The following is a 12,468-nucleotide window of genomic DNA, read 5'->3' as shown; positions in this document are numbered from 1 at the left end:
AGCTGTGAAGGTAGGTACTAGAAAAGGGTATAAAAATTATTTTTTATTATAGAGATTATCAAATTAATGTGTGTTCGGTCCCAAAATAGAACAAATAAATTAGGTATTTTATAATTTTGGGGGGAGAGGGGGAAAATCAAAGAGCAGGTAGAAATATGCTGACAGATTGTACTCTTAAAGTTGATTTAGATCATTTCCCTAATCCAAAGGATAGGTAAAATGTAAAAAATAGAACAAGTAAAAAAGTTGTAAGTCCGTGCCGAACTTCTAACCTCCACTAAAGAAAGGGAATCTCTGTTATTAATAATAAAGAAAATATTCGCTTCAAATTTGCGACAAAAAATATTTTCTATTTTTTGATTGGATTTTTCTCTGGTCTTTTTTCGAGTTGAGGCATGGAAGCAATATAAAACTTCGTTGCATGCAGAAGGTGTCAAAACAGGGAATATTCTACACCAAATTACACTATAAATCTCAAAATAAACACTATATCCAGGTATAACAGTTTCTGAGAAAATTACATTCGAAATATGTGAATGATGATGGGATCTAACGTCTGAGAAGAAGGTTTGAGCTTCAATCTCCCATCTGTCGAACATCCCTTGTCCTTTGCTTGAGACATCTACATATTAGATGTTCAATCGTCCCAACCTCGTCTTCGTTCCCACATAGTTTACAGTAGTCGAATCCGACGTTATACCATCTAGAGGTCAGATATCTTATATTGCAGTGGCCTATAAATCAAACCTAAAAATTGAAGGAAGGGATCGGCTTCTTTTTCTCGATTTTGCTGTCCTAGATACTTTGCGAACGGGTTCCAGGTGTCAGATTCTTCGATCAGAGCATTTTCGAATCTGCTGACATAATGGCTTATAGGTGGTTTGACAGTCTCTTTAATCTGTAGACCAGTCGACTGGAGCTAATTCGTCAGCTATTTCATTCATCACTAAATTGCAATGTCCTGAGACCCAACAAAGCCTAAGACATTCACATATTTCCAGAAGAGCTTTCTTGTAGACAAGAATGACTGTCGATTTGATGGCTTTCAGGGCCTTCTGATTAACAACATATATAGGCACTGGTCCTGTTATTATACCCTCCACCATTCTATGGAGCGTATATTAGCTTTGTCATTCCATTTGTAACTTCTCGAGATATTCATGATAGGCCCAACAAAGTGTATATATTCCGGATCAACGTAAAATTCTAAAACGATTTAGCGATGTCCGTCTGTCTGTCCGTCTGTAGTAATCACTCTATCTTTTCAACGAATAGAGATAGAAAACATTAAAAATTTTGCACACATGTGTATTTTGCCAGTAGTCAGGTTAAGTTCGTAAATGGGTCACGTCGGTCCACATTTTCATATAGCCTCCATATAACAGTACCTCCTGGCATTCGGTATTTTGATGATTTTAGCGACATCATTCACCCGAATTGTTTCAAATTTCGTATTCAAAGTTTGTAATGGGTACTACATCCTATTACAAAAAATTACTTCTGAGGTCTTCGTATAGCCCTCATATAACAGTACCTCCCAATATTCGGTATTTTTAGGATTTTTGAGACATCATTCACCCGAATTATTTCAAATTTCGTATTCGAAATTTGTAAGGGGTTCTACAGCTAGTGCCTAAAAATTTCGTACGCAGGTCCACGCCTTTGTATAACCTCTATATAACAGTATCTCCCGATATTCGGTATTTTTAGGATTTTAGAGACATCATTCCCCCGAATTGCTTCAAATTTCGTATTCGAAGCTTGAAATGGGTACTACAGCTAGTGCCTTAAAAATTCGTATGCAGGTCCACGTCTTCGTATAGCCCCCATATAACGGTAACTTCCTTCATTCGGTATTTTGATGATTTTATCCACATTATTCGCCGGAATTGTTTTGCATTTCGTATTTGAAGATTGTAAACGGTACTACAACCTATTACAAAAAAGAACTTATGCAGGTCCACGTCTTCTCTAGTCCTCGTATAAAGGTCATAATTTCAACGGTATTTTTGAAAAATTTCAAGTTCCTTCCAAGTGGTGGAGGGTATAAAAGGTTCGGTACGGCCGAAATGTGTTATAACTAAGTTTTCTTACCAATTCGGCTGGCTTCTTGGTTTCAAGGGTCTCCGATATGAGCGTTTAATAATTGGATTTTGACAGAATACGCTAGCACTGGAGCCTTAGTCAATTTTGGAACTGTCTGTTTATATTCCTGGACCGTCCAGAGGAGGCCCAACACAGGGTTATTAATTTTTTGCTGGCACATTTTTGGGTGTGTCAATAGAATATTCTAATTTGTTTTTTTTTTTTTTTTTGTAGCACCTTTTTTATTTGAATTTTTAACACATTTTCCCATAAACTCAAAATACATACTCGTATGCTCATCATCAACGACAACCTTGATTTAATTTATGCAAGATCAGACTCATATGTATGAAATTAGTTGCTGTTTGTTAGGTGCCAAGGCGACATTCTCATACGGTTTGAAACACACACACACATACGCACACATTTTTGTATGCTTTGACATATCAAAAGTGGTTGGCTGGTATACTCCCATATCGTGGTGTGTCGTGGAATCTCAACCATAACAATTCCGTTAGAAATTAGCAATAAAATCAATACTAACATATTGTTTAAAACAATATATATATAGTTCAATGAATACATTACGCAAATCCATATTGCTGTGGCAAATGCCATTAGAAATGATGCCTGATAGCCTGCCTGCCTGCCAGGGCCAATAAGCTTTACTCTGGCATATTAACTATGAAGTAAATATGTGCAGCATATGTATGGATGTGCAACAAAGTGAAACCAAAAGGGTTATAATGAAAACTGTATATTCAGTAAACTTACTAATGGCTAGAACAGCAGTTAACTCCCAATTGGATTTTGGTGCAAAAGAGAGCGAGCGAGCGAGCGAGAGAGAGAGAGAAAAAACATCTACCATAAACAAGGGGAAACTGTTTCAATTGATTTAAGGGATTTAGGGAATATTTGCATACCAATAACACAGGGATAATTTACTAAAATGTACGGACCGGAATACATAATTGAGGATAGGTGAATTGAAATAACAATTTTTTGGAATAATTAGTAAGCCAAAAATATGGAATTCTGTATACTGTTTGGGGGGATTTGTGGGGAAATGAAGAACAAAAACAATGGCTCAAATATGGATACATTTCATATTCTTTTGAAAATGTTTAAAGGGTAGAGAAGTAGGGCAGTTGAAATGTTATTTCTGGAAAAAAGAAAAAATGTTATTTCAGGAAAAAGAAAAAAAATTGATTTGTTTTAAAACTTTTGATATCTTTCACCTGGGAATATTTCAAACAATGCGAGGCAATAATGGGAACCAAAATGATGAATATAGCCATCATGGGATTTCCCTTGGCCCTTTTCAACTCAACGGTTTCCTTAACACTTTCTAGCTACGCTCCTGCTCAATTATATACATAATTTCGCACATATTTACTATTTGTTATACGGCCATTGTTAATTCATGGCAATTAAAAATGTTTAAGAAAGATTTGTTTCTATTTTAGCTAGAGCAATGGAAATAAAACGAGATACAAAATATCATTTTTTGTTGTCGTTCTCCGTTTTTGTATAAAATATAACCTAACTTCAAATAAAAAACAACCCCAGCTATAAATGAATTAGAATCATATAAATTGCAATGATTAAATTTCCATTTAAAAATTTATTTGAATCAATAAAAAATGCACAGACTAATGCCTCAATAGAATATGTTGCGATAAAGTTTGCATAAAAAATGGATTTTTCATCAAAAAAAAAAGACCGAATAGTAATGACATTATGGTAGATTATAATGCCATTAAAATTGTTGATTTGATGTGCAGTAGGGTTATTCGAGGAAAATTTGGTACGGTGTTACTTTTTTGAAGAGATTCTAAAGGCCTTATATATCCGAGAGAAGCAAAAGATTAGATCGAAGAAGGGTTAACAATTCAGGCATATTACCAGCCATTCGGCTGTATTACCAGCAGAAAATATCATTACCAAATAATGGATTCATTAAGTGAATTTTATTATCATTATTATATCATATTTTTCAAAGGCTAGGCTCCAAGCGAATCAAAATGTGAACTGAATTATTTTTATTTTTTAAATTTTATGAGAAAAAAATTTTTATCAAAAAATGGAACCCAAGTCCGACTATGCAGAAGCAATTAATAAAAATATTAATATAATTCACAATACTCTGTATTAAAAACTATATTTAAGAAGTAAAAAAGCAGTAAAATAAGCCGGAACGAACTTTGAATACCCTCCGCCATTTAGGACAAATTTGAAAATTTTCAAAAAAAAAAAAAAAATCCATTAAAAATTAAGGTAAAATCATATAAATTATGGTAAAATCAATAAAATAAGTTATATTAGGTCTATACGAAGACGTGGACCTGCATAGGCAACATTTGTCAGAAGCCATTACAATCTTCAATGAGAGACAAAATCCGGTGAATAATATTGCTAAAATCATCAACATACTGAATATAGGAAGATATCGTTATATCAGGGCTATACGAAGACCTAGACCGGCATAGACAATTTTCTGTCACAAACTGTAGTACCTATTACGAAATTCAAATTTCAAACGATTCCGGTGAATATTTCACTTAAAATAGTCAAAATACCGAATATAGAAAGTTACTGATATATGGGGCCTATACGAAGACCTGGACCTGCATAGACAATTTTCTGTGAAAGACTGTAGTTCTCATTACGAAGTGCAAATACGAAATTTGAAACAATTCCCGAGAATAATGTCGCAAAAGTCATCAAAATACCGAATATCGGGAGGTGCCGTTATATGGCGGCTATAAGAAGGCGTGGTCCTGCACGGATAATTTTCTGTCATAGACTCTAGTATCCATTACGAACTTCAAATACCCAATTTCCGGTGAATAATATAGCTAAAATCATCAACATACCGAATATAGGTAAATACCGTTATATCAGGGCTCGAAGACGAAGACCTCGACCTGCATAGACAATTTTCTGCCACAGGCTGCAAAACCTATTAGGAACTTAAAATACGAAATTTCAAACAATTTCGGTGAATATTTCACCTAAAATCGTCAAAATACCGAATATAGAGAGGTACTGATATATAGGGCCTATACGAAGACCTGGACCTGCATAGACAATTTTCCGTTATATACTGAAGTTCTCATTACAAAGTTCAAATACGAAATTTGAAACAATTCCCGAGAATAATATCGCAAAAGTCATCAAAACACAGAATATTGGGAGGTACCATTATATGGAGGCTATTCGAACGCAATTTTTTGTCATAGGCAGTAGTACCCATTATGAATTCTAAATACGAAATTTGAAACAAATCCGGTGAACTATTATTTGGATGAGTTAAAAACGGAATGACGAACTTAATATACCCTCCATACTATGTATGGTGGAGGTTAATAAAAATTACTCAAGGTTACGGGCATAATAAAATAGTCTTAAATGATATTGGACAATGTCAGTCCGTCCGCCCGTCTGTCCATCTATTCTTGTGAACAAAATGAGGGTCGCATTTATAATCCGATTGAGATGAAATTTTCGAAACAAACCAAAAAAAAACGAACCCTGTGTAAATTGGTGATAATCGGCGCCGATTTAGATATAGCTCCCATATATATCTTCAACCGATTTCGGTTTAATTATGCATCAAATGGCCAATAGTAGTCCAAATGACCTGATTTTTTGGCACATCCGATCGAATTCAGTCTAGAAGCAATTACATCTAATTTGGTGAAAATCGGTTCAGATATGGCTGTAACTCTCATATATATGTTTCATCCGATTTGGGGGTTTAAGTCCCTCACATGCGTAATATGTAGTCCACAACAATGATATTTGGATATCTTATAGAGCTCGAAAATACCTCTGTAAAATTTAATCGAGATCTGCTAAGATTTGGACATAGGCCGCATATACATCCTCAATCTGATTTCAGATTTATTGAGTAAATAATAGCTAATATCAGGTGAAATGGGGTAAATTTCGGTACGTACGTTTCCATATGGAGGAACTCTACTCCAATTTATATTTTGTTCATATAATCCTTCTCGAAGTGATATCATGCACTCTATAGCAATGTTATTTGGTATAAGAGATAAAAATGTCTCCATCAAATTTAGTGAAAATCGATTTAGAATTGGATATGCCTACCATATATTAGTTCCCTCTGAAACCAAATTATAACAGCTCTAAAGCCAATTGTTGATAGGTGATATGATCTACTTCAAATAAATCCTTTTGTTACTGGAGCTATACTAAATATACATAGTGGTGTAGGACATGATATAGTCGCCCAAAACAAAAAGTTTTTCAAGATTAACCAAGAGAAGCAAAGATAAATAAGGACTAAAGAACGAGAACTAAATGAACTAGGTGAACTTAAGGTGTTATGTGAACTAAAGGAACTATACTAACTTTGCTCACAATATATGAAATTGTGGTGGTGAGAGACTCTCTCGCCCTACCAAATAAATGGCAGATGAAAATCGAGAGAGAATACGTGTGCTTTGTTTATACTTTTTCGTTCCATGCTGCTCATAACTGAACTATACTAACGAAGAAACTGAATATGGTTCACTTCGTTCCCTTCACGAAATAGTTCGTTTGAACTAGCTGCTTTCGAAACGACACAACTCTAGAGCAGATAAAAATGGTAATATCGAAGAATTTCAAATTGTCGTAAAAAATAAACATACAAAATTTAAGGAAATTAAACACAATCTTTTTTTTTTTTTGTTTAGTTTTGTCATAAAACGAGTCAAGGACAGTGATAGAATCGCAAATAGTTTATTTTTAAAAGTACGTGCTCATTTATGCAAAGAAAAAAAAATTAGACGTGAGTAAAAAGTAAAATATCGTCACACTTGTTATTACTTTGATTGTTCAAGCCTGTTGTGCAAATTCAATAAAGCTACAAAATGCAAAAAGAATATCAATAGAATTGAAATATTTAATTGGCATCAATTGCAAGGCAATAAGGGAGGGATATTCAACGAGTTTGATAATTTACATATATAGTATGAATTACGTAGTTGTAGTATAGGCATAGCAGAATCTGTTGATTCTTTTTATCTATTTAACCCAAAAACAAATCTCTAGAAATGATAGTGACTAACTAGTCATTTATTAAATGCAACATCTGCAGAAATTGTTCAAAAGAAAAGAAGCGACTTGATCGACCGCGACCCGCGTCGCAGTGACCGAAAAATGGCTCGTGAGCTGAACATATCGCAATATTCCATTCTGCAAAATTTTTGAACAAAATGAGCTCGGGATAAAGCCATTGAAATTTCAAAAAGTGCAAGAACTTTCGACGCAACAGAATGAAATTAGAATCAAAAGAGCTAAAGAGTTGCTTTACTTGGTCGAAAGTGGTGAACTGTCGAATTTGGTTTTCTCCGATGAGAAAATATTTGTTGTTCGGCAGTTTGTAAACAAACAAAATGATTTACTTGCCAAAGAGGTCAGCTGAAAATGTGCCACAAGAACTCAATCGCCGGCCATGGTAAAGGTGTGGGCCGCCATAAAAACCGATGGTCGCTCTCCGAAATGCCGAATATTATCGCGAAAATATTTTGGAGGGTGTATTAAAGCCTTGAACACGCAAACATTTTGACCGCCCATGATCACCAAAATCTCCGAATACCAATCCGTTGGACTATTGTGTCTGGAGTATTTTGAAAAGCAAGGCTGGCACTAAAAAATACCAAAGTTTCGATCACCTCAAGCAAGCGCTTTACCGGGAATGGCCAAAAATACCGCAGAGCAACATTTAGGCAGCGTGTGACGGTTTCATTGGCCGTTTGAAGGCCATAATTCGTGCCAAAGGTGATCAATTCGAAGAAATATATTTATTTATATATTATTTTAAAATTTGATGCTATTTTCGACATTTTTTGCTTTCATTCAATAAAATTTAAAAAAAAATTAAAAATTATGGCGTTTGACTTTGTTGCAGTTTTTTAACTCACCCTGTAATCATAGCCACAAATTCCCCATAAAAACTTTTATTTGTTATGTGAAGCTCTACTAAAAATGCAAAGTGGTATAGGGTATCATAAAATGTAAAGTGGTGAAGGGTATTTGGATTCACATTTTTCCAAGTGTGTTAATAAAAATATTGCATTTTATTAAAAAAAAAATAAATAAATATTCCGAAATTAAAGAAAACCTAAAAAATCTTATTTGGGTACGGAAATCAAGCCCAAGTCATCATGACTCCCCAACCTTGGACTGGAGAGTTAGTTATCAATGAACTCGATCATTGTTGGAGCATGCTCAGTGTGAATATTCAATACTTTGAAGTACTCTTCGATAGTCATTCATTGTGGGAAAGTCGGCAGTGGTCCTGCGCAGTAATAAAAATCAATATTTTATGATCCCATTTAGGTTAAAATATGTAATTGTTTAGAGATATTGTGTTACACTAAAAAATATATTTAAATATTGTACCTATTTTTGTTGTTGTTATTTCTTAAATATATTTATTTTAAAAAATGTTTATTCAAAGTTTTTATAATATAAATTAATTTTTATTTGTTTTTTATAAAAATTATTATTTTTTATTTATTATACATTCACATGCATTTTTTTATATATTATTTTTTTTTATATATTTCTATACATATTTTTTATATTTTTGTTTTTTTTTTTCAATATTATATTAAACTAAATTAAAATTGTTCATTAATTTTTTAAAACCTTTTTTTATAGAAGTTTTTAAACATCTTTACTTTCAATATTTAAATTTTATACAAAAAATTGAATTCCAAACTGCTAGGCATTTACTTAGAGTTCAGGTTCTTCTTAACTTTTGTTTTCAAACGCATTTTCGAATCCATTCATATTTGCTGCAAAATTCTTGCTTTGTCAATTAATTGTTTATTGTGGAATTTAAATTGTTGTTTATTGTTTAGAAACAGAAATCGATAGAAACAAAAACACAAAATAAATATTTATAAAATGACTTCATAGACGCGTCTGTGGGCATAATACCGGTTCGAATAAAAGCGATTTTTCGAAACGAAAAAAAATAAAATAAACCACATCGAATGGAAACATTCTAAACACACATTTGCCAATCTGGAGATAATAACAGATAAACAAAAAAAAACACCAACAACAACAATTGCTAAATGCGTCACTAAGAGCACTTCAAGCGGTTATCTGGAAAACTGAAGAACACAGCCACTGGATTTACTCACCTGTTAATATGAAGAAAATACACAGAGCCACATAGAACTGCTTCTGGAGTAGGGGTAGACGATGATTCAGATTTAGTCGAGACATATTGTAAATAATTTCAGCGATGTTCGGATGTTTAAAAAAAAAAAATAATTTATTTTTCAAATTGGCACAAAAAACTGTTATTTTTTTAAAAAATATTTCTCTTTTAATTTATATTTTTTTGTTTGGCTGGGATTTCAATCAAAATTTTTTTCACAATTTTTTTTTTTATTTTTATAGAACGATTTTCTTTTTGGCGCGCACCGGCTAAAACAAAAAATGCGTTATTTGTTTTTTTTTTTTTTATTTTTGTATTTTTTGTTTTGCTCCACTAACAATTGAACTCGCTTTTAATGGCAAATCAATTTATTTTTTTGTTTCGTTATCTTATCTTTCACACAAAATTATTGGCCAAATATTAGCCGTCAATCAGACAATAATTTACAAAAACAAAACTGCTGGCGTCGATAATTTATTTGTTCAACACCACTCAACAAGAGGTGTTCACAGAACCAAAGGTATAACAACGCTCGCTTGTTCGACAAATGTGTGGTATTCTTTGTGATTTGATAGATTTTGTGTGTAGTTGTGATTGGGGGAATAAAAAACACGAACACGCGACAATCCACAAGAATATGACAACGTACGATGCAACAGTTACTAAACGACTGAGGCAATGTATGTTTATAAAGTTGCCAAACAGCTCAACATTTTCTGGTTTGATATGGATGGCATGGCATGGGTTTGTTTTCATACACATTTCAAGCTAAAAGCGACAGACGTCGTATACAACCGCACTCACTCGCTCACTTTTGCTCACAAAAACACAGACACACACTCACACATTTAACCGAACACACAGCACGGCACTCTCATTCATTCAGCAGCCAACCAAGGCATACAGTTGGTTGCACACACTCACACACATGATATAAAACAATACAACCACACACACAATGGTGACTCAAATGGAGTCACCACCAACAGTCGGCAACAAATAAAACAAAACAGTTTCATACACGCACACACACACACACACATGTGGAAAACTCTTACTCTTGGAGTAATTTACACACACTTACCAACATTTCCATATGCATGGCGCTGTCTGTCGGCTTTAACGTCATGACAACAACCCAACATGTATGCATGCATGTGTTCGTAATCATTGGGTACAATGTTGCCAAAATGGGAGACGTTGTATGGCTACAACAGCGCACACCTATGTTTTTTACAGTCAGCTCCAGTTGATTGCACTCGGTTGTTAGTCAGAATTGAAACGTTTTATGAGAATCGATTTCCACTAAATTTGAGAATAGAATGAGGTATTCTATTTCTGTATCTGATGGATTGGATCAAATATCGTTGTTGTGCGGAACATTTTACGGGTGTGAGGAATTTAAATACAAAATCGCATGAAACATATATATGGGACCTATAGCTATTTACTGATTATTACAAAATTCGATAGACTTTTTTCGATAGACAAATATTAAAAATGTGGTGCGCGATAAACTTGAAATCGAGTAAAGATATGTATGGGAGATATATCCAAGTCTGAACCGATCTCGATAAAAATTGGCAAAGGTATTTCTGAGTATATGATATGTTTTCCGGAATATCGTTGTCACGGTGAGCGTATTACGACTGTGGAGGAATAAAATAAAAAAGCGGTTGAACAATATTTTTGGTAGCTGTAGCTATATCCGAACCGATTTTCAAACGATGAATTCCCTATTCACATCACACCTCTGGTTACCGAGTTTTAAAAAGAGTCGCCGATTTTTTTTTTGCAAATTATGAGAGACACAAGTATTGAAAATTTAGAGCTTTTGTGGGGAAGTACCAGAAGGTGTGGGGCGATATTTATTATCTTCACACCGGATATTATGTTGGAAGAAATATTAAAATTCGTGAAGTTTCTTATTTCGAAGGAAGTATCCGATTTGATCCGAAATTGGTACATCGTAATATTATTGTCAATAATTAATCTGGTACTTCCCCCACAAAAGGTCAAAATTTTCAAAGAAAATTGTTTTTTCCCAAAGAAAGAGAAAGGATCATTAAATTGCGCTCAACTTTTGCAAGTCCTAATATCTTTTCCAGTGCTGGCTCAGGTGCGAAAATGGACAATATTGGCTAATTCTATCAAGTACCTATCCCACAAAGGGTCGAAATTTAAAGTAATTAAAACTCTTATAAATTGTGAAATAAAAGTAGGACTGTCTTCACATTGCACACATCGTAATATTTTTTTTAGTTATATCCTCCCCTACATCTCAATATTTCTAATGATACAAGATTTCTTGTAAAATTGGATAAACGCCCCTTCCCTTTTTTGGTACCTCCCCCATAATTGGTCACAATTTTCAATGTTTAAATTTCTCATAGCTTGCGAAACAAGCCAGAGATTCTTGCAGCATTTAAAATTTTCTCTCAACCATAGATTTGATGTGAATATGGAATATATCGGCCACTTCTTCTGGTTCCTCCTCACAAAAGGTTAACCTTCCTTTAAACATTATTTCGCATAAAATTGGAAAGGTTCGTTTTTCTTCAAATATTTATTATTATCAGACGAAGTGGAATACATCAGTCCGCGATGTCTGGAGCCTCACACACATTTTAAAGTTTTCCAAAAACTATAGCATATCTCATATAAAGCGAAGAAAATTGTCGATATAGTCCAAATCTGACACGTTGTAGTATTTATATCGGACTTAGGTCAGAAACGCATTTCGGAACCTCCTGATGTTGCATTAAATTCATAAATTTCAAATCTATAATTTTTACAAGGGCATGTCGTACAAAATATGCATTTATTTCTTGGTAACTGAAATGAGATTAAATAACTACTTATTTATAAACTTTGGCCACTAATTTAAACTCCTTATATTTAAACTTATTTGAATTCACTATATCGTGCAACATAACTTTGTTAAAGAAATGGCTTGATAACTATATATGAAATGAGAATTTTTTGATGGGTTTGAATTTCCATTTTGTGAAATTCCCCTTATTAAAAAATTTGTAATTTATGCGCAAAATTTGATATGTAATGATAATATATGATTTTCTGCATTTATAAGACCTGCCATTAGATAGTGGCGTAGGCCGTTGTTGGTTATTTTTGGGTCCTGGTCGCATTTCTCAGCCAAATTTACTGTAATTTGAAATTATGAAATATTG

The 12,468-nt window shown here is 33.6% G+C and overlaps 1 protein-coding gene across 3 annotated transcripts in view; it reads right to left on the bottom strand.

Moving 5' to 3' along the window:
* LOC101896521 (fasciclin-3) overlaps positions 1–9,968 on the bottom strand; it is a 418,355-nt gene extending 408,387 nt beyond the window's left edge. Inside the window, exon 1 of one of the 3 annotated variants that reach the window (XM_059119877.1) lies at positions 9,258–9,968. In XM_059119877.1, the coding sequence (XP_058975860.1) occupies positions 9,258–9,342 (85 nt within the window). In that variant the 5' untranslated portion in view covers positions 9,343–9,968. The remainder of the gene's footprint in view (positions 1–9,257) is intronic. The other 2 variants (XM_059119878.1, XM_059119879.1) reach the window with 2 other exon arrangements.
* Between the last annotated feature and the right edge of the window lie 2,500 nt (positions 9,969–12,468).

Source organism: Musca domestica, unplaced genomic scaffold, assembly GCF_030504385.1.
Source record: "Musca domestica strain aabys unplaced genomic scaffold, Musca_domestica.polishedcontigs.V.1.1 154, whole genome shotgun sequence".
Classification (NCBI taxonomy): domain Eukaryota; kingdom Metazoa; phylum Arthropoda; class Insecta; order Diptera; family Muscidae; genus Musca; species Musca domestica.
The sequence above is the reverse complement of the archived record's forward strand: the minus strand, read 5'-3'. Positions and strand labels throughout refer to the sequence as shown.